The 24,484-nt window shown below is 34.5% G+C and overlaps 1 protein-coding gene and 1 long non-coding RNA gene across 3 annotated transcripts in view; one reads left to right on the forward strand and one right to left on the reverse strand.

The window, feature by feature from the left end:
* LOC109367349 (uncharacterized) overlaps positions 1–24,048 on the forward strand; it is a 68,843-nt gene extending 44,795 nt beyond the window's left edge. The window contains exons 4-5 of one of the 2 annotated variants that reach the window (XR_014883138.1): positions 8,389–8,463; positions 12,301–24,048. This is a non-coding gene — a long non-coding RNA (uncharacterized LOC109367349). The remainder of the gene's footprint in view (positions 1–8,388; positions 8,464–12,300) is intronic. The other variant, XR_014883139.1, reaches the window with a different exon arrangement.
* The window catches only part of TUSC3 (tumor suppressor candidate 3), a 108,273-nt gene that overhangs the window by 11,384 nt on the left and 72,405 nt on the right, over positions 1–24,484 (reverse strand). The window contains exon 7 of the mRNA XM_085223083.1: positions 9,747–9,810. Coding sequence (XP_085079209.1) covers positions 9,747–9,810 — 64 coding nt within the window. The remainder of the gene's footprint in view (positions 1–9,746; positions 9,811–24,484) is intronic.

The raw sequence follows: 24,484 nt of genomic DNA on the forward strand, positions 1-24,484 counted from the left end.
TAACAGTAATTAGTTTTCTTCTTATTTTAACTGAATCATGAGCAGTGACAAAGAACAAAACCCACTAAAAACCCATTTGGCAGATACGAGTTTTTGGGAGTTTTTTTGGTTTTTTATTTTTAAACAGACAATGATTTTTAATCCACTTTTCCTATTAATGGGAAGAACAGTTTGACAAAAGCAACTGAGAGCAGATCTATAACCAGCTGAACTGTGCTTTTTTTTCCCCCCCTTTTGGAGACTCACATCATTACCCTTCCAACTTCCTTCACATTGACAGTACTTTTGCTTCAGTTGTTGCTTTCTAACTTCAGTCATCATTGGATTTTCATCCTCACTTAGTTGATGTCAATGACACTGGCTTTATAACTTCACACTCTTAACAGTGATTGAGTCACTTACTTTAAATCTGTGATGCTGAAGCAAAACTTTAGTTGAGTCCTGATTTTAATGCAACCATTAGCTTTGTACCATTTCTATTTTGGGCTCCTCTTTCTAGCACTGTGTGTTATGTCTTTACGTTATTTTGATATTCCACAAAATAAAAGCAACAGTCCTGTTCCAGAAATAATCTTTTAACATATCTCATTTCTTCAGCAATGTAAAGTTTTGTCAAGTAGTTACTTGGACGGTCTTCCATCTTCAAAAAATTTAACAGCATGAAAAGATGTACTTGCTTTCTGATTTCTGTTGATCTGTTGATCTCTGTCACTATGCATTACGAAACTACTCTGAAAAGATAAATTCTGGGTAGTTTCTATTAGCATGCTTTGACTGAAAATTTAATTGCTATTAATTCCAGCCAGAATGTCCCAAAGAAGAAAGCCTGGCAGTCTGTAAGTTATTAATGTCATATACCATTTATATCTTTACTTCACAAATTTAGTCATAATCGCTAGTGAGTGGGTAAAAAAAAAGGAGAGAAAATCAGTTGAGAGAAAACTTGTTAACTTTGTAAAAAAAAGTACAGTGGTCTCATTCATATGTTGCTGGATTACTGCTAAGAGTAAAAATCCTAAATCAACATTATTCATATTAAGAAGAACTATGTAGTATCTGTGGACCACTTAATAATATATGAGCAAAAATAACTAAGAGACAAAATGTTAAATCGCTCAACTCTGTGTTCAATTTATTGTTAACTAAAATGGGGATAGTTTATCTCTCAACATTTAAAAACTTCTCACTCGCTTTATCATGCATGGAACAAACAAGAATACAAGCAGCTTTAGTAAAGGGGTATCAAGATTAGTAGGAAAATCTATGATTTATTGTATACCCTTTTTTCCCCCCTGAGGAATAGTAAGTAAAACATGACATGCTGTCCCCTTACGAGAAGAGGGCATATCCCACCAACCTAGAAAATTATTTGCCTTAGCTTCTTCCTACTAATATGTAAACCTTTAAAATACCTGCTATAATTTCAGATGTATTGAATATAGATTAACTATACTTTAACTGAACAGTTTCAAAGTGTATTTAACTTTCAGCTTACATTTGAAAAACCCAAACATAACATGCATTCCAATCATTCTATTCAGGAAATACTACTTAGCTATGTCCAATTCTTGAAAATGAAGTGTTAGTAACTTTTCCATCTTGAGAATCTGATTATTGTAATTATTGTTTTTTATGATAGGGTGAATAAACTAATCAAGAAAAGTTATCGTTTTGAAATGAAAGACATTGTTGATTCATTTCATGAACAATGAGTCTGATGTTCCACTTCTACTCTTCAGTATGCCATCAATTCTGAATTAGACCATAACCATTCCAGTGGATGATTCAAGTAGACCTGATGGCTGAGGAATGAAGTAAGATTAAGATAACCAATCTTTTGATGTCTGAACTCTGTAAAGGATAATTCCATATGTTGATAAAATGAGCATAGTTCAAGAATTATTTGAATGCAAAAGTAACTCACTCATAAATTGTACACAATCAGGTCAAACATCAATATATTTAATTGCCTGAATTGTAGCTGTACTGACAGTCACAGTAAAAACTCTGAACATTCTTTCAGACCAAGACTCTGGCTTTAGCTCTTCAAGAGTTTTATGAATTATTACACTATTTTTGGCACTCAAGTTCCCCTCAACTTCTTGAAACCAGCAATTCACAACAGTGAAGGAGCTGTAAGTCTGCATTTCATTCATTTAAATGTCAACTAAAGTACCACATTCTCTTTTTTGATGCTTTTCCATCAATTGCACAGAACAGAGAATCAATCTGATAGTAATATAGAATCCACTGTAGTGAAAAAGTTCCCCTATTCATTTGATTACTGTCAACTTCAATTCATGAGATTTTCACAGAGATTGTCATTTTAATCCAGGGATAATCTGATGGAACCTGCCCTCTTGTGATGCTCTTAGCCATTTGAAAATGGAAGGCTGTATAAAAACTTTAGAAGAAGATAAAGATTCTGGAATGCATTTTAACTCAACTGCAACAACGTAGCATAGATATACCTGACTAACCCTGTGCTAAATCTCTAATCAGATATTAATCTCTCCAACTCCAGGTTTTACAGCCTGATTTACATCCTAGTTATTCATATCATTTAAAACAAGCTGTATTTGAGACATTTATCAATACATAATTTATTCTTCTCATACTTTATTCCGAAAGTCATATTACTTTGAGGCACATTTCAAATGCCATACTTGTTTCAGTACATTGCCTGATCTCTTTGCTAGTACACAATCTTTTAGCACACATACACATTTTTTCTTTTGCTCTCTCAAAGCATCTATGGATTTTTTAAAGAATATCACATATCTCATCATATATGACTCTAGGCTAGTATTGTACCTTCCTTTGCTTATAAAGATCTGTGCAATACCATAACAGATAGAGTTTATTCTTAGCTGAATGCAGTCAAGGACTGTTCAATTTAGTAACAGAAGGTAAAAAGTTTAATTTTTGACTATGTTTCTGCATCTTTCAGCCAAACAATTATGCCACGTAACAATTAAAATACTCATTAAAACCATAAGCTGATGGAGAAACAATGAAAAACGTTATTGTCTTCAGCCTTCAGTTAGAGAATGCTTTTTCATCTGTGTACTAACAGTCAGATATTTGTAAAAGGCAGATAATCAGGCAATTGCCAGAGCAACAGCTAAATTTATTTCACAAGGTTCTGCACTTCCACTGGAAATTTATAGAGAGTCAGACATTGAAAATAGTTGAAAAATCACCGAGTTAGCAATTTCATACATGGGACACACACCATATTTGAGAGCAATTCACGAACTTGTCATTCAGTTAGCTAATGAAAAACACTACATGTTGTACTGACAAATACCCAGCTACAAACATAAAGTCCTTATGCATCTCGGTGGCATCTAAGAGATTTTAGTATTTTTCTCAGTAGGTCATAATTACGAATTATTTTGAGATCAAATCAGTTGGTGAATGAGGTAATGGAAAGAAACATCAATCACAATACTATTGATTTTTCTAATTAGCATCTCCTTATGCTTTCTTACATTTGGTAGAAGTCAGGCAGCCATTCGTTACATATTTTTCAACAGTGGTGATCTTTTTTTTTTCTTACCCTTAAGATTGAACAAATAGAAAGCTTATCTCACTGCTTTGATTGGCATCTTCTTTTGCATAATTTCTGGGGGACATAATTTGATTCCATTGTGAATAACTGATAATGTCTTGGAAGAGAGATCTAAACAAATATATTTCTAGGTCTAATTTCAAGTTCCTACACTCAGTGACTACCTTTGCACAAGCTCTACTGACACACGGAAAAGCAGTTTCCATTTAAATTCATTCTGTGCTTAAGTTTCCTTAAACCAAAGAGGCACTCCTTATACTTCATTAAATTCACAGTGTAGGACAGGAAATGTCTTTCATAATAGGTGTAATTTAACCGCTATGGAAAAGATTTGTCTTTTTCTTCATAACCAATCAGGTTGCTTTTTCCTTTTCAATCAACATCTCATATCCACCTACACAGCTGTCACATTCAATTCTGCCTTGGGAATTCAAATTAACAAACTGGAGAGACATTTCTATTTTCACTTAGGTGCATGTGTTTTCATCAGCATTAAAGTTAAGTAGGGTTAGCAGTAATAATGGGAAAGATTATCAGGTTAGTATTAACTGCTAATTCCTATAACAGTGCCTTTAGATTTACGTCTCTCTGTGCAAATAATTTGCTTAATAACAAGCTCTTTACAACACAAATATTTATGGTAACTTTAAGCTTAATCCACATTGTAAAGATTTAATTTTATTGCATAAAGAAAAAGATACATTACATTCAAGTCAGTTTATTTCACAAGGAATTACAATGGGCATTCATTAGAAGTACTGGTTAGTGAAATGAAAAAAAGTCTTGCAGCTTCAACAACTCCTTTCCATCCCTACTGCTCCTTACCTTTCTTGCTGTATCTTCACACAGTCATAATTACAGCTTAGCCCTGCACATTTCAATGACTGATAAAGCTACATTTAATACCAACAGCAGCACTGACTGTGCTGTTTACTTCATATTTTTCCTCTCTTAAAAAGACAGCTCTTAATTCCCCAGTTAAATCTCCATCTGCAGTTTTTTTGTTCTTTACAAATACCTGATTTTTATTTCTGAGTCATTCTCTGTGACCCCTTTTCTGCCAGGAAAGAGCTGAAAAATCAGACACCAGCAGTCTCAAACATCATTGCTGTAAGAAACGTGTACAGTTTTTCAGCATAGAGAGGAGAAAAGAAAGATAAATCTATATTCTACGAAGCCTGAAACAGATTGAAAAATTAAATTAAAATTAAAAAAGCACCAAACACTAATTCCCATGATTTAACAAATGCACACAACAAAGTTTCATGAAACTAGCAGTGCAAAAATTCATTGCTAGAAAATACTGTACCATTACCAATCCAAAAAAGTATTAAAAAGAAATAAGAAAAATATTCTGTATGTTAAGTCTAGTTACAAAATCCCTAACTTGCCAATTATGGTTTGATGATTTAAACTCATCTAAAGATGAGATTAAAAGTCATTGCTGCACAAAGATGTAAACTATGACAATCAACTTGAGAATATGCTAAGCTTTATTGTTAACTCTAATGTGCTTAAGATATATTCTCTTTTTTTTATGTAGTAGTAGCTAACAAATACTACGTACATTGTCTTTGAACAATTACTTATGTGAATACATTTATTCGTCTGTGTAAATTATGAAGTCCCAGCATCCTTAGAGATATTCCAACTCTTCAGAGGCAAAAACTTTTCATTACAGACTATGCAATGTCTAACATGTTGATAGCTCCCATATAAGTTACTGCTTTCACATGCATTTAACAAGAACAATAAAAATATTTCCATTTAAAAAAATCAATACTATGCTCTTAAGTCATGTATTTTTTTGTTTGCACAGTCTGCCGTACTTATTCTAGTGTCGATCTGTTTCTGTGATGACTTATCTATCACTACTTTACTTCTTAGACAAGTCACAATATTGATAAAACTATGTAACTTCCTAAATTGTTCTGTTCATAAATTACACGCAGTTGCTTAGAGGAGTGATCATCAGGCTTATATAGGAATAAATATTGCCATGTATTACATGAAACTTCAATGATTGCAAATGATAATCAGTTTTGGTTGCTCCTGGGAAGGAAACTCAGAATGCTTTGAAACTCAACAGACATTAGCTGAACTTCATTGCCAAACTAACTAATTGGGGCAGAGCCAGTCTGAAAAAAGTAAAAATTCTTTTTGCATGAAAATATTACTGAAGATTACACTATGGTTGGCAAAAAATCCAAATGAAACCAAAGAAGAACCATAAATCATAACCAAGCAAGTTACTTCATTGTTCTGCCAGGTACTCATGCACTAGGTCTTATTAGCTCAGGCAGTTTTGGTTTGAGCTCAATACACTTGATGCATACCAGAACTAACAGCCTGAGTGCCAACTGAATGACTGAACAGGCACTCATGTGTGTGCATCAATGTTTATTAATTCTCAATCAGCTTAAGCACTGACAAACAGGTACCGCACACTGCATTTTTTCTAATGGGAAAATTGTATTGGGATGCTAAGTCAACTCTGTAGATTTGGATATAGTACAATTTAGATAGATGAGATCTTTGTCTTGACAAGGTGGAGATACTGTTCTGAACTAAAATGCTCTCAGAATAAGTACAAATGCAATGAAGCTCTGTTGCGTTGGAATTTGACTGGAAATATCTGTGTATACAGCCAACTCAGCATCCCCATGTGATATGGACCACAGGACCATTTGATTTCAAACAACAGAAGCAGCATGTGTGATTCCGAAAGACCTACAAATCCTCATTTCATAGGATAAAAGGAATATCAGAATTAAAAGGACTACCTGTTACATAAAGAACTGTTTATCTAATTTTAAAAAGTCTATTCAAATTTTTATTTATTGCAACCTGAAATTCAAAGGTCAATATCAAAAGAGATTTTTTTTTTTTCTTGAATTACTACAAGGAATCTTCACCCAAGTTGTAAGATACTGTGAACTGCAGCCTCAGTAAGATGGCCCCCATCTGCCATCTCTAAAGAGCTTCAAAGTGAATCAAAAACTGGATTTTGGAAATGAAATAATGCTTCCTTTATTGTTCTGAAAAACTTATTACTGTTTTTAATGCCTTCAGAAAGATGTTAAATCAAACATGCCAGCTAGTCTGATCTGCTGCTAAGTGCAATGCCAGTATTTAGTTGATGGAAAATATATAGGAATACAAAATTAATCTCTACAAATAATCAAAGTGCTATTTTTCTTTAGTGTTTTACAGATTTAGCATCCAATGTGCTTCATTATTACAGTGAATTTACTTACTTTCAGGGTGTTACCACTAAGATGTAGTAACTATATTTCTGAACTAAAACTATTTGTTTTAAATTTTGTAATAATTTTAGGCATGCAACTAGTATGTAGTCAGTAATACTGTACACATGATACTGAATTTAATTTGGTTTTATAAATGAAACAGTATGTATAATATATTCACAGGTCCTTCTTAACCAGCACTGTCCTTGTGCAGTTACAGCTTTGGCCAAAACAGCAGATCTTTATATGGTAAAAACAAGTATAGAATTGGAACAGAAATTCATATTTTCTTACCAAATATATTAAAAATTTACTGTATGGAGAAACACAACTTTGCATTTCAGCAACTAGCAGGAAGTGACAACTTTGTCCTTGTTCTAAGTACCTTGAAGTAAAAAAAGAAGCAAAGAAAAGAAGCATGGACAAATCCAGAGAAGTACTGTCTTCCTTTAAAATTCAGTGCACCTTTTAAACTTTAACAAATGCAGTGAATGTATGACTGTTTATCTGTTTGGCAAACTTTTTACTAATTCCCATATTTTCTGTCAACATTTCCTGAATAAACAAGTAATAAAGAAGCAATGAAGCAGCTAATAATTACTACTAGCAAGGATAGAGAAATATTAATTCTTTCATGCATAACTGTTAAAAATCTGTCAGGACTTCATGTCACTTATGAAATGCCTGTGTCCAAAATCCCAACTCAATAGTACTGAGCTGTGAAATGAAACCTTAGAGAATTCTTTCTGCAAGTGGTAATGAACAATCTCACTAAATGTATTCTTTCAGCCAGCTGCTTTAATTTAGTTAGCCAACTTCTCAGTTTAAAGACAGTCTCTGCCAGCAAAAGAATATCACTTTCATCTCTCAGTCAGACAAACAAAATACATCATGAACAAAAGTTTTATTTATTTTTAATCTTAGATTGGTTTTGCTTTTATTTTTGCCATTCTCATGCAGCAAATGAGATTTGTTTTAGATAACTTTTTCTTTTTTTCTTTTTCATTGTGGCAGTTTGGGGAAAGCAAAAAGAAAAAATAATTGTGACTATGCTAAAGAAGGTTTAGGGATGGTACTAATAAGATGCATACTATTTCCATCTACCATGTCTGCTTAAAAATGCATCAATTAAATTACTAATCACTGAGTGTTGACTTTGCAGCTTTCAGATAAAGCTATCTTTTACTGTATTCCAAAGGAGCCCAAATTTAGAAAATATAAATGATAAAAGTGTCTTTAAATCTTTACTAAATATCATGTCATTTTGACACAACATTAACTAGGGTATGTTACAAAAGCTACAGAATTCAGAGAATAGCAAAACAGTTGAAGTTGGAAGGGAACTCTTGAGATCATTTAGTCCAGCAACCCCAATCAAATAACCTGCTACAGTAGGTTGTCCAGAATCATGTCCAGCTGGCTTTTTAATGTCTTCACAGATGGAGACTCTCCAGCACCTATGGGCAGCCTATGTTTTATCACCTTTACAATAAAAAGTGTCTTCTCACCTTCAGATTGAGAAACTAAGCTGTTCTCTCTGGGTCCATTTGTTCTTTATTCTGTCAGAGGACACTACTGAGGAAGTCTAGCTCCATCAACTTCATTTCCATCCAAGAGGGAGGAAATCACACAAACTGACTGGTAAGATCCTCTCTGAGTCTTCTCTACTCTAGGTTAAACAGTTCCAGTCTTTCCGCAGATGAGAGATCACCAGTCCTCTAATCTTTTTTGTGGTGTTTTACTGGATTTGCTCAAGGAAGGCTGTATCTATCCTGTCTTGAAACTGGGAGCGGACACAGAAGGGGATGTATTAATATAGTTGAATAAGGAATACTGCATATAATCTGAAAAAATATTATCATAATTTTTTTTATTAAATTTGACATGGCTATCTGTGGAGCAAGTAAAGTTTTAGGTAGCAAAAGTCATGCTATGTTAATGAAATGGATGATGAAAAGAAGGAAGTGAGAAGAGACAATAATGGTGTTGTTCTCTTTGGATTACAAATGCCAAAGAAAGCAGCAGATGGAGAAGCCAGATGAAGGGCAGGATATGTCCTCACGTGTCATGTCAGATAGAGGACAAGGGAGTAGCTATGATCAGATAATCAAAGTCTGAGATCCAGTGACTACTTCACAGCTTGGAAAACACGATCGCTTTTCCTCTTGTTCTCCTCAGCGGAAAATACTTGTAAAGGAACAATTCTACTTTAATAGCAGTTAATAGTGACCACAGTTTCCACTTGCTGGGCAAAGCTGATGAAAACCAAGACTTAAACCAAAGAGTATAAGAATTTTTCTTAATTTTTCTTACACATTCTTAAGACATATTTGCCACAAAAAGCGTAATTTGCTCTCACTCAATAGGAATGAAAAATTGAAAGTAATGTCAGGAGATAATGTGAGAACTAATGGGACTGGGTTAATTATTCTCCTAAAAACAGAATGCAAATTATTTAGACGAGGTAGTAAGAAAAACAACTATAATTAAAAAAGACTCCACAAAGACTACTAGAGGACAGAACATCTCTTTATACATTATTAGTAAATTTCAATTTAAGGAGCTAGCATGTTCCTATCAGTTAAAATAAGTAAAATAACCCAAAATATAATGTTTAACGTTTTAAAAAGAATGAAAAAGAGAAGAAAATTAGTTTCTACCACTTCAAAAATAGCACTGAAATGAAAAACATTAGAGGTATAACCAGGCATTAGAAGTAAAAAAGAGATAAGGCATATGTTAGTGAAAAGTAATACCAGCTTTCCATTGTAGCAAATAAAGAAACAACACTGAATGTTTATTTAATCATATACTATGGCAAAACACAATACCTGTTCAAAAGTTCAAAGATGTTCACTGTGAATGCAATTTCATTTAACGGTACAGCTTGTTTTTTTTCTATTCATCATGAATTTGAAGGATACTCAGTAGAAGAATGATGTGTGATTCTGCAACAAATTGAGCCTGACTGCTTCCATGTATGTAACTCTGAAAAACAAAAATAAAAAAAAGCCTCTTCAAAACAAAGAATTCAATTGAAAACGACACAGTTGGGCATACATGAATGCAAATAAAATCTGTTTTGCAGAAAAATATAGACTGCAGCAGATACTGCTGATCAACATATACATATGGATCTAAATTTAGTCAAAAGTAATGTTATAAGCAACATTTAGGAAAATCATACATATACACAGGATGTAATACTTAATATAAAAACATATGCTTCCGTTATTTTCACACTGCTAAAGTGGAGGAAAGTATATGCATTTATTTGCTCAGGACATACAGAGAAGTAATGCTGATGAAATCAAGGACATGCCTCAGCACAGGACTGAATGAAGTTAAAACTGAAACTTAAAATACTGCCTTTAATAAGTTAGTCTCTTTTGCTCTTAGAGTGACTGAAGTTACTTTATGAAAACTATATTCCATCTTTTTCAGTGAAAGTATTCTTAGATCCATAAAAAATGATAAATAAAATTCATACACAAAATGTTTTGTTCGTATGAAATTGTAATAAACATAATCATGGGTGCTAAATGTGAATAATTCCAAATATTCATTGTTAATGAGCTCACTTTGCATGCTGCTTGCTAATACAGCATACAATTCAAAAATTGTTAGTGTTTACTTTTTACTAGCCATGATATCAAACAAGTATCAAGGACTGTAAATGCACAAAATGAACAAGCTTCTATCTTTTCCTCTACTGTATCAATTACAATTGTTCAATACAGCTTGCTACGCTACCATATGTGAAATTAAATATACTTTGTTCTCAAAGTATTTTTATACATATTCTTCTGAAGCACAGATGCAATTTTCACCCCAATTAAATAGACAGAAAAATGCTCACTCCCGATAAGGTAAAGAAAATTTCTTGCCCTCCACATGGTTCCAGGGTTTTAGTTTGTTTCTTCTACCTCTAACGTTTTGCCTTAGTTCATTTTATTCTGAATAGTTCTGCCTAATACCATTCATGTCAAGATTCAGAACAATTCCAATTTGAAACGCTCTGACACTTCAGGATTCAAAAGAATGCCTTAATCCACACAGGTTAAGTTCTCGTTAATTCACTGTCTAAATATGTCATTCATAAGATACTATAAAACATTTTTTACGCAATGGATGGTTATCTACTGCTTTTAAAATTCAACTTATTATGTTCATCCAAATCACCAATTCAAAGCTAAAGCACATAAGAGCTCATGGATCTAAAGACTCAATCTCTCAAGTAAAATGTCTTTTTTCCTCAGCAAGATAAAGATTACTGATCTCATGTGATTACCTCACTGCAGTATGATTATGACAATAAGCCAATCTATATTTCCTGATTTTTTGTCAGGACCCCTAATAAATCTCACTAAGGCAAAATAGAGTGATAAAGGAAGGAAATGGGAATATTTCATATTAAGAAAAATTAAAGATGAAATTAAAATGCTCCTTAATAGACTGATCCTTAATCACCATTCTTTGCTGCCCTGTGCAAAGTGGTATAAAAAAGCTCTTAGCATATAAAACCATAACTAGAGAACACAATCCCGCTGTCAAAACAAATATTCACATTTATTCAATCAAATTCATCTTTGTATAAAAATACAGGCTAGATTTAGATTGTTTTATCCACGATTTCCTCCAGCACGGTGATGAAAAAAACTACAAAGATTTTCCTCTCCAATGTACTCTGAATCAGTTGCGACCACAGTACTGCAAGTAATGACCGTCACTATTTCTCATGCAGCTAAAGCAATACATACATACATATGCGTAAATACATTTGCTGGATCTGGATTCAAGTGAGCTTAACAGTACATATCTATTTCTTCTGATTGCTATGACACCAAGTTATAACCTAAACCTTCTAATAATTAAATATATACTGTATTTGATCATATGAGGTGAAGTGAAATAAACAATGGACTTTCTGACAGAAAAGTGCAACTTAGTCTAATAATACTATGTAGTTAATACATACCTACATGCAATTTCACATAATCACTACTGCTTGCTGCCTACACATACACTAAAATTTACGAAAATATACAGTGGGAATGAAAAGAAATATGCTCTGTGTTGAAGAGTGAACATTATTATCTTCATTTAATAAAAGTGGCTGTTGTATTACTGTTAAGACTATGAATACCTTCTGTATTTGTAAAATATTTAGATAAGAGTGGTCATTTTTATTGACAAGCTTTATACTCATTTTACACTTCTACATTAGCAATTTAAACCATTGTAACATGATTGATGAAACAGAATTCAAAGCACATACATACATACAGATGAAATAAGCACAGGAATCATTCTTCTCTTCAAACAGTTCACCAACATTAGATTGCTTAGCTTTCATTCTAAGTATTCAATTAGAATTCTTTACCTGGCTCTTCACAAAATTCCCCAAGAAATTGATTTTATGGCATAATGTAAAATGTATATATTTACCTCATCACATATATATTTTTTTTATTTCAGGATTTTCCAGGAGCTGTTTGAGAAGCTTTCATGGCACAAAACACATCAGCAGACCAATCTCTCTAAAGATAAATCTTTAAGAACGAAAAATTATGAAACGAGATATTCTCATTATCAATACTTAGAGGCCTAGATATCAGCAGATACTTAGAAAAATACATGGACTAGACAGAGTTCATTTGCAAACAAAAAGTTTGAATCAAACTATAGTAAACAAAATGAAACATGGAAAGGAACCTGCCTAGAAGACCTAAAGCAAAGATTCTGCTTTGAAAACTAGATGATGAATATGAATTTCTGGTTAAACATCTCAAAGCGATTAATGTTATATCTTTTAAAATGTGGGTTCTCAAAGGCATAGCCTTGTTTGCAAGGAAGTGGATGAACTTTGATTCAGTTCTGGAGACTTTATGTGCATATTAAAAAGCTAATAAGAAACAATTGTTACCTATTGCTCTTTCCCCAGAGAAGGAATAAGAATGGCTAAAAGTAAAGCGAGTAGTTATCTTAACTGAGAAAAACCTCACCACCATAGCACAGTTAACTAAGACATAAAAAGATGTCAGATTAACTTAAAAGGGATACAGAGGGAACACTAGATGAAATGTTAAATACATTTTTATTTTCCATAAATACATCTTTTTCTTTTTTATCCTTTTAAGTTTTATTCCAAATCTGCTTAGGTAAGCTATCCTTTCAAGATATTTAGTAATAAACTTAAGGTAATCATGAAGCTCCTTAGACTGTTCCCCTTGCCATTATTCTCCAAATATTCAGAACAACAAGATGGTACATCTCTACAACGGCAGCAGGTCAGTCCCAGGAATGGCACTGCAGAAGCTGAGAAAGTAGAAGTCTGTTTCAGTGACAAAAATAACTTGCATTTAACAATATAATGTGAATCACCTGAGTTTGACACTGACTGAACCTACATCGAAAGGGGAATGTATCATAACTACTGCATGTAAGGAATTACTTGTGCTTTTTCTGCAATTAACTTTCATATCTTTATTCTAAAGAATAGACAAAAGCCAAAATAGAACATTTTAGAAGATGGAAGGCAAGTAGCTAACACAAAAACAATGGCAAACAGCTTTTCCTGAAGAGACAATAGTCAGAATGATTTGGCATTTATCCTCGTGTCTTACCCTACAGGTAGTTAATGACACTATGAGGCTACTCAAGAGGTACAGATTTATTTCTAAGGATATGGATTTACACATATGTAATAATAGTTTTATATACCATGATGGCCACTGTCGCATCAGATTTTGAAATTCGTAGCCATCTGTAGCTCATAACTACCTAAAATAGAATACATTTAATGACCACATGCATATATATATATATATATATAAAATGACAAATCAACTTTTCAACATTTCTCATTCAGTTTTCTCAATAGTTTAACTGTGATCCACAGCACCTTTTAATTGCATAAAGTTCTTGAATTTTGGTTATCTTGAATCCAGATAACTAAAATAAGGGAACTGGTTATGTGAGGAGTCTTCATTTTCACAGTTCCTTCCCTTTGCAAAATTGCTGAACAACCTACATGCAAGGCATATTTTTTGTGAAATTTTATTTGAGACTACAAACTGCTAAGGGACCGAGAAGTAAGATTTCCATTTTTGCTATCTTCTCTGCTTTCTGAAACTTAATCCACTTCACATTTGGAAACTCTGTGAAGTCTATCTGGCTGAGAATGCTCTAGGCAAATGCTTTAAATAAACTCATGAATAAACTCAGTATTTTTCTTTCATTTTAGAAGTATCAAGGGGGAAGACCATATAAAGCAGAAGTCCATCAGAACAGATGCAATCACAAAATTACCACAACTGAGACAACAGCAAATGCTGTGCTAGAAAGATTAATAGTAGACCTGAAATATAAGTGGCTAACTCTTTGAACAACGTGTCCTTTTATAGCTTTAACATTGTACTATCTCAGGTTTAATTTCTCAGAAGCAATTTGAATTTAGTTAAATCAGGCTATTATATTTGGCAGTTACAAACAATTGTTTACTAAATGCAAATTTCTATGAAGTAGTGTTAAATATTTATCTACTATTTGTAAACTCATTAAATATTTAGTGTAATAGAACTGCAGATGGCACATACATATAATCCCTCACTAAGCTATTCAAGGATAACAGTGTAATACATTTTTAAATTTCCCTAAGTACAGCATATGCTTGTGATTCCCCTTCAAGACTGATAGTTGTCACGTTCAGTAAATCACTTGAGTTAAATGTTATCTGTACTCTATTCTCTCTTTCTGTTAATGCTATATACATAAAGCAGAATATATATGCTATATAAATAAATCAGAAAAAAAAAGAAAAAAAAAAAGAAAAAAAGGCATCTGTGAGATACATGCATTAAGGCAGTACAATTAACTTCTGGAGTTTTCCACTGAAGCCAAAACATGATTTCATGTGTTCTAGTACTCTTTCCTAAAAACAAATGAAAGGGCTGATCTCAAAGTAATGTCTCCTGTTTTGTTACACTGACCCACAACATTAAAAGGGGATGGTGGTGGAAAGGCTGTAGAGATTGAACCTTTCCACCGATATTCTGTTACAATCTGTGGACTTGTGACAGATGGCAGCAGAGGAGGAGTCTGACAGAATAGTGTCTGATAAAAGCTGCCAGCAGTACTGTGAGGAACAGCTTGATATCACATGTGGCTATGGTGAAGTTATATGAGACAGCCAGTATTCACAAATTAACCCTAGGGAGGACTTTCAGGGCCTTTTGGATAGTTAAATCTTGTAAAACAAGCACGACTCACAGAACAGTATCAGAAAAGCAAAAGGTGGTGGTTATGGATATAAAGAATGGGGTAGATTGCTCATTTGGGAGGAGAAAAGCAAAGAAAAAGAGATAAAGTGGATGGGTGAAGAGCAAGCATGGGAAAAAGGCAAGAAGGGGCAGGAGGAGATTGCTGAATGTAAGCAGGATGTTAGTTCCTTTGTCTGACTGAGCCCTGCCTCATCCCCACAGCCTGATCTCCTTCCTTAGTCAGCTCTTACTAGGACAGTTTTTGTGTGTTCTGTATTCTGTGCATGCGACTGCTAGAGAACTTCTGTCCGGAGGAGCTGCTAAGCAAGAAAACATGCCTGGGTGCCAGCAGTTGGAGATAAGAGCCATAGCTCAGCAACTGGAGAGGACTGGGAGCTGTGGCCAGCTACTACTCCAAGCGACTATGCAGAGCACTATATGTGACCACCAGTAAGCATTTATGATGATGAAAAGGGAAAAGCAGGATTAGACTGCTAGTGTTGGCCATGTGTACATGAGCTCTGCTTTAAGGCAGGTGTTGGTTAAGGCACTGTTCTCTGTACAGATTCAAACAGGCAGCCTGTCAGTGCCGTGTGTATCTGCATTCTATGGTACATGCTTGGCCACTGGGACAGGATGCATCCCAGGGACTTAGGAACCCTGCTTCTTCAGCCCGAGCAAGCTGGGAAGGAAAGATATCACAAGGCCCTGCTCACTGGATTTGGCTTTGTGCAATAATTTCATTTGATACTGCACAGAAAAGCAAACAGGTGACAAATCAAAGGAGGTGAGGACTAACTAGCTGATCACCTCTGAAACTGCTTGCTGATCTCCTGAAGTGGAGGAGAAAAAAACGCATCTGCATGCTTTACAGTTGTATGGGAGGCCTGCTGTGAAACAGCTGTACATCCACATGACAACAAAGATGGCAGAGAACTCAGCTACAGACAGACAAACAAAATATTCCGATTACATCTTGCCTACATTAGGTTTTATCACATTATACCCAATCTAAACCTATTTTCTGCCAACTACTTTCTGTGGACTAAATTCTATCCAAACTCAGTTTTGAATGTTCATGATTTAAGATTTCATACATTAATATATCAAATTTAGATTGCACGTAGAAGAAATCTCAAGATTAAGATTATCCCCTGGAAAGGATAATAAGCCAAATTCAGGCTAATGTAAGTAGAAAGAAGTAAAGTAACACACCAGTTAATTACTGCAAAATAAATTTATAAACTCTACACAAATGGGATAAAACACTATCAATTTATCTTAATTTAGCACATTAACATTCAGGATGAAATTAATCAAAAAGAGGAACATCATGCAAAGCTATGGATTACTTAATTATAAGTATGTCTTCAGAATGGCCTACTTCAATTACAGTCAATCAATTTTGCCAAGAACTTACATTAGCTGTAACAATTTGTTATTTTCTCTTAATCTATAGAGCAAATAAACAATAATAAGAATACTTTATTACACCAGAGTTCTTTATGTTTTTAAATTAACATCTAGAAGTACCTTGACTGTCTGCAGTACTTAAATTCTTAAAATGCACAAGTTTTAAAACTCTCTCACAATACTATTCACGTACTTTATCACTATAAGTGTTTATGCAGAAAAAGGTCAAACATGGTATGGAGAAATATAATTCATTCGGTAAAGAAACACTTCGAGGTCAAACACTAGGATAAATTTTTACTGTTTGTTTTCATGATTATGTACGAGTTTTTCCAGGAAGATTCAGTGGAACAGTGAAACACATTCAGGCTCATAGCTTTCAAACTCCTTCATTGCAGCTTCTTGTTTACATATCATGCTTTCTAAAGAACAACATAGTTTCACCTGGAGCATGCTCTCTAAAATGTATTTATTACGAGGTAATAGTACCTGTTGTGTTCATACTCACAAATAAGAAGTTTAACTTAAGAACCCAGTAGGCTATGAGTTTATCTTAAGGAGTTTAATACTGAAAAAGTAAATAAATATTTGAAGTAATATCTCTATCAAAAGTAGAAAAAACATACTAAGTTGTGACTCCATTTACTAATGAGCTCAGAAACCTTTGACTAATCTAATCATATACTCATTTCCAAAGTTACGATAATGTTCAAATGCTTATTACAGTAATATTTTTTTTACTAAAGATATGCAGTAATAAAAAGACATATCTGCAAATGATGCTTAACTGCTTCACAGCTGAATGTAGTGTTAAAAACAAAATAAATATAAACTCAGTCCTAATTTAAAACTTGATATAATAATTTTTTTCTGACAAACTGAAAATATATCACTACAGCAAGAAATGTGCAGTAAATACTTGAAACAGTAGGTTTTTTTCAGGGATCTTTCTTTTATTTAAGAATTAAATAAGATCAGTTTAATTTAGCTTCAACCCACAGAAAATAAACTTTAGAAAGCTACTAGCTCCATGAACATCTCCAATCAAATGAAAGCCAACAGAAGGCCACTCTGGTGAAAATTTTATTTGTTGTGTTGCTAGTATGTACTCTCTCTAAGCAATGGCTATCCTCTACATGAAATCTAATTTCAAATCAACAAGATGAGGACTAAGAAAACAGTTACAGTGCATACACAAAAACTGTGAGACATAGACCAAATTACTAGAGGTAGTGTCTATTCGCTTAGTAATTTTGTTCAGCTTATGCTCAAGCTCTGCATGGTACAGAACAGTCAGGCAATCTAGAAACTCAGCACTGGACCTCCCAAATAAAACTTGTTATATGTTAACCAATCCCAACATCCTTGCTTTGACTGTTAGTACAGACGTTGAGATGACCTCTTACCTAATGTGACTGTAAAACATATTAGCCACATTTGATTAGGTGGCTTAAATGCTATGCATAATTTCCTCCATGTTTAAGAAATACATTGACAATCTTAAAAAATTATGTACTGTAGCTAGGCGTAACAATCTCACACAGACTCCTTAATTCACTTGTTAATTAGCTGATATGAGTTATATCTTCCATGCCTGAGCTCTCTGCTGCATTCACTGTTGCCTCAAACCAAAACAGTTCAGAGAAAGCAGCCAGATTTCACAGGACTGGTTAGCTGAGACAGACTGTGCTGGCTGACTTCCAGAGTCCATCTGGAACTGAGTACAGAATACGATTTGGGTTCCCACGCCTAGAGCAAAAGTGAAGAGATGCTGCTTAGTTTTGCCATCTAACTGGCTGGGAAAGGTAGTTGGTATAATTTAAGATGGTATAAAAATCCTGGTTTATACTACCTAATTTGGTTGCCTCTAAACAGCTTTTACTGTACTATTTGGAGCATCTAGAAGTGTTCTGAAAGGAATTATTTAGTAGAGGTGATCCTGCAAATCCAAAAACTGTGAAATCTCTGCTCAGCTATGTAGCTTTAATACTGAACAAGAAATTATCCTACTGAGAGAAATCTTTTTTAATTTTTTTAAATAATTTATTAATTACTAAATAATAACAAGACAGAAAATACAGAAATCCATTGATTAATCACTGCTTAGTGAATTTAAGAGGAAAAAAAAATCAGACCTGAACTCTCATTAGGAATAAAATAATTTTTACCTTTATGACACTGAATTCCCAAGTTACCTAAAAGACTGGCATGCATCAAATTTATTCTCCCTGAAAGGGCATTATGATACATGTGAGAGACTTTAACAGAGATGAAATTAAAATTTTCAGCATCTTTGAAACAGCATGCTTGTACAGTGAGAAGTTTACACAACAGATTAGCCAACCAGCCTAAGAGAAGGAAACTTTGTAGCTGTGATGCTTTGCTTAACAACTTAGCAACTTTTAAATCAACTTATAAAAGGAAGGCAAAAATCTCAGAGAAAAATGACATTCCTACAAACATTATTTCAGCCAGAGGTGAGCATGAAATCAATTATATTAGTGAAAGTTGAACAACTGAAGTTCAACTATTACTAGTTGTTTTGGAATATGTTCTACTTGCTTACCATATGGAAGGCAAAATGTAGTCAGGAAACCCAAACTTCTAATCAGGAAACCAAAACAGGAGAATGAACTATGTTGATTCCAAATTACTGGAGCCCATACCAATTAACAGCAATGGGGGAATGTGAAGAACAATCCTGAATTTGGTGTAACTACCTATCTCAATAACAGTAGATGCAGCCCCTGATTCAGCTGCACACAGTTTAGGGAAATACTAAGTTATTTCAACTATAGGTTTCACAACTAACAGTAAGCTTCAGAGTAACTTTCATCACTTTTTGGAGCTGCACATAATCTTGTGCAGGTATAATGGGAATATTTGTATATTTGGAGCATTGTTTTAAATGCTAAGTAACTAGGGAAGGAGAAATACTAAGCAGGCATGACCAGCAAAATTAAGCATGGAAACTTAAAATATTTATAACTGTTGTAGGGGTTTTTTTTGCATTAACAGACCTAAATATGGCTTCTTCAACTAGAACAGTGTGCAATGATCCTCCCTATAAGTCTATATAATTGACAAATTAGATACAGCCTGAACAGGAAAAACAGACGAATCATTCCCACCAGAGTCGCTTTTAGCATTAATGAAAGCATAGCCTGCATATAACCTTAACACTTATTTTAAAAGTTAGTATTTGAGTGAATACAGTACGAATTAACAAACCAATTTAAAAAAAAATTAAAAAACTATTACTTGATCACAACTGTGGGTCTCTCATCCCCTTTCAACTACATTTTTTAGTGTAAACAGTGGATCACTGAAAGGAAGATTGATAGCTGACTTAAAATGACAGTAGGGAATATAGCTCCAATTGCCATTATAGAACAACAGTCATATTAGTATTAAAGACTTTGCTTTTACTGCTTGTTTGAGTGATGATCACAAAAAGCAAAGGATGCCTGGGTAGAAAAGAAAGTAACCATTTCAAAAATTCTGAACTACCACCATAGTTTTATAAACAATTTTTCATTACATGTATTACAGTCACACAAATATGAGTATGCCTTGGATTTGGTAATTATGTGACAGCAAAGCCTTAATTATTATTCTTTATTGAAGCCAATTTTATGTACCAAACTATATGAGAGGTTCTTTTAGGTTCTTTACAGAGAGGGTGGTGAGTGCTGGAACAGGCTGCACAGAGAGGCTGTGGATACCCCATCCCTGGAGGTGTTCAACGCCAGATTGGATGGGGCCCTAGGCAGCTTGGTCTAGTATTAAATATGGAGGTTGGTGGTCCTGCATCTGGCAGGGGAGTTGGAGATTCATGATCCTTGAGATCTCTTCCAATCCTGGCCATTCTGCGATTCCGTGAGAGCGTAAAGTGTCATTATTTAAATCATTAAAAAGGAAGAACTATATTTTCACTATAGAACTTCTATTATTCCTTTAACTGAGTTTATAAATATCTAACAGGCTGGAGTCAAGCATTTACAGCCTTTTCAGTGACATCAAGCAACAGAACAAGGGACAATGGACACAAACTGGAACGTAGGAAGTTCCATACGAACATGAGGAAAAACTTCATTAATTGTGAGGATTACAGAGCACTGGAACAGATTGCCCAGACAAGGAGGTGGTTTCTTTCTGGAGATAATCAAAACTCACCTGGATGCTTTCTTGTGCAGCCTATTTTAGGGAGCCCGATTTAGCATGTGAGTTAGACTAGATCATGAGATTAACATAGGACCCTTCCAAACTTGACAATTCTGTGATTCTGTTTTACATTAAGATACCAGTTTAATAATCTAAAGCTTTAAATACTGAAACTTAAACTTTATTACATACTACAGCTCCACGTATTACATATCAACATTACTCTTGGGATAAAAAGAACATCACTAATCCAGCTTTTAAGAAATCTGAATTCAAGCAAACAACACTTGAAGAAAGCTTATTTACATTCCTTCTTTAACTTTTTTTTTTTTCCCAAGACTTATTTTTTGTATTTAATCTCTCTGCTCCCCACACCTCTACAAGCTACCTTAGTAACTTCATCACAACAGAAAACCCACATCTAGACTAGAATTTTCTCAATGGAAAAAAGGTGCATGTTAATTGTCTTCTTCCAAATATAATCTCTCTTATTTAGTCTTTATTTCAGGTAATTAATACTTACAGCTTTACAAAGAAGTCTGAACAAAAAAATTCAGAAGAGAAAATGGATCAGAACCAAGTAAGACTTGATATACTGCTTTTTCACATTCGCATCAATATTCTGGAATAAGCCTATATTTTATAAAGAATTGTTCAGCTGAGTTATTAAAAAAATTACTCTGCATCGCCCAGAGCAATTTTCTGCATGGCAGTTTGGGTCTAGTTAGCCTATTTTATAAAAAGTACTGCTGACATGACGTAGAAATTGAGCAAAGTGAAGCCTTTACCAGGGCAAACTGAGAACAAAAGAATCACTACATGTTTGGAATATAACATTTGAAAGTAGACAGACTTGACAAATAGGAATTTATTTCACAATAACAAATGCTTTGAATCCATGATTTATGAAGGCAGCTGTGGGAGTCACTTATTTAAATTCGTTGTTTAGCACACTGGCAGATATTACCTAATTATTAGAATGCAAGAGAGCACATTTTTTCAGTAGATGTGTTATACTATTAAGCATCTTGTACTTCAGCAGCTATCAAATTTATAATGATGTATTTTATATAGTTCTGTTTAGCATTGCAAGCATTAACTTAATATGCTATAAAAGCCTGTAGGTAAAAATTATATGTTATGACACAAAACCTCAGACCTATCTACACTTAACAAGTATTCCAGCCTACGATGAATACAAATCAAATATTGCTATGGGTAAGAGAAGCTGCAGTTTAAGTTCCTTTTGTCAGCCATCTCTGACTAAGAAAACAAACAAACCCACAGTCAAGAACCAAAAAGTTACATGATTGCAAAAAGCAACGAAGTTCAAAATGACCAGTACATTCAAGATTGTACAGAAATATTTAAAATGCCAGTTTTACTATAGAAGTCATAACTATTAATACCTCAAATAAGAAAATCAATAGACGACAGAACTTTATCATGTACTCAGGAAAAAGCAATGATGCCAAATGAGAGATTCTGGTAAGATATAACAACTGCTTGCTCATGTGAGACTTTGACAGCTGCATACACAGAAGTTAAAAGATTTTTACAAACATTTGATTGTGAAATCCTAGTACATTTTCAGTTCAGGAGAGAATAACCTTAGCCACACTCTACAGATATCAGAAGTTGGTGTCTGACTCAAAGTTCAACTAGGTCTAAGTTCATAAAACTACTCAAATTTTAAATTTTACTTTCATGATACATTTTGGTTTTGGAATTTAAAAAAAAAATCAGAACAATTAATGGGCCACTACTCACTGTTAAGTGATAGAAGAGAGTGGTATAGAACCAATAGTTTATTTTGCACTGGCTAGAAATCTTCTATTTTTGTTGTAATTAACTTCTCAGATGTAAGCTATGAACAAAGACTGAGAATTTCCCCAGAAAAATTTTGTTTTGCTACTTCAGTGTTGAGTAAATCTTACTGCAACTGCATAATTCTAATATGAGATAAGTAAACATACTCAGGATTACAATACATTAAGCATGCACAAACTAAATTTCCAACCACACAAATCTTTGAAGTTGCAATTGAAGTAATTGCTAGATTTTCAAGTTAGACTGTAGTAATCCCTCAACAGTTTGAAAAGAAATGCTATTAATTTAGGCAAGGTTGGTGGAAAGTAAAACCTAAGATGGTTCATTCTTTAGAAGAATACGTTGATTTGCCAATTAAAACATTAAATACTGATGACAACAACTGTATGGGGCTCACATAGCCATATTTTGTTAGTAGGGGGCTGCAGGGACACCTCTGTGAGCAGTGCCCAGCAGCTGTCCCGTGTCAGATATGAGCTATTTCCAAACAGCTCCAAAACAGAGCTGAATCCATCAGCAACACTCATTGTACCTCTGGGAGAGCAGATTTAAAAGAAGGAAGAACTAGTGTGCAACAACAGCTGAGAAAGAAGAGTGAGAAATATGAGAGAAGTAGCCTTGCAGCCCGCAAAGTTAGTGCAGAAGTAAGGTAAGAGGTGTTCCAGGCATGAAGCAGAAGTTTCCTCCACCAGAAGGTCCTTGGTGGAGCAGGCTATCCACCTATAGCCTATGGGCACCACACACAGCAGATCTTCATGTGCAGCCATGGAGGAACCCATGGTGCATGCAGCAGTGGATGTACCTCAGAGGAGGCTGCAGCCCATGGACAGCCATGCAGGCGCAGCCCTAAGCTGGAGCTGCAGCTCTGGGGAGAGGAGCCTTTGGTGGGGCAGGAGGGCTGAGGGAGCTGCCACATTTGGAGACCTGTGCTAGAACAGTCTGCTCCTGATGGATGGGCCCTAAGGCATGGAACCACCCTAGAGCAGAACTTGGAGGGCTGCAGCCTGTGAGAAACTCCCAAGATCAGTTTGGAAAGGATGGCATCCTGTGGAGGGACTCCACATGAAGCAGAGGCAGAGCGACCATGGAAGAGCAGCAGAAATGAAGCATTATGGACTGACCACAGCCACCCTCCTCTATTCCTTGCATCACTTGGGGTGAGGAGGTAGAAAAGGGCGGAGGCGTTTTTAGTTGACTTTTAGTTCTCACTGCACTAGTTTGTAAGAAACAGGCAAAAAAAAACACATTAATCTCCATACATTTAGTCTGTTTTGCCTGCAACAATAATTTGTGATATCCCTATCCTTATCTCAACCCCATGAGCCCTTTTTCTTCCCCTGTTCTTTTGAGGATGGATACTGAGAGAGACAGCTCAACTCCATCACACTACTATCAGTATGAAACCACTACCACAACACATTTTTTGTAATAGCATTTGTATTTTAAATGTGAAAGAGCTGTGATGCCTGAAAGAGGTTGAAGAAGAAAGTCGAAAAAGAGAGATCATCTCATCTGACACAGCCACTGAGAATAGGCCAAAAAAAAAAAAAAAACAAAACCCCAAAAACAACAACAAAAAAGCAGAACAAAAAAGCTAAACAAGCAAATAAAAATCCACAAGATTAATTGCTCACATGAATTTCTGAAAAGCTGATATACCACGAAGGCGACGGTAAAGTAAATCCAGGGAGATGTTTACGATTCTCAGTGCTGTTACGGGTTTAAATGCAAAGTACCACTTTAAAAAAAAAATGAATTAGAAGAGATGGAATAACACAAAGAAAATGTAAGAAGGTGAGAGAATATTACAGTGAAACATAAACAGAAATAAAATACAAAACAGAGCACATACAAAACTGTTCTCCCAATTAAAAAAAAAAAAATTAGAGAAAAGTTCAAGGTCTGAAAAGCATTTCTATCGATTTCCTCAGGCTAAATGACAGGGAAAAGATGCTTTCAATCTGTGCAGCCTACATATCTGGATAAAATTGACA

This window comes from Meleagris gallopavo, chromosome 4 (genome assembly GCF_905368555.1).
Source record: "Meleagris gallopavo chromosome 4, MGAL_WU_HG_1.1, whole genome shotgun sequence".
NCBI lineage: Eukaryota > Metazoa > Chordata > Aves > Galliformes > Phasianidae > Meleagris > Meleagris gallopavo.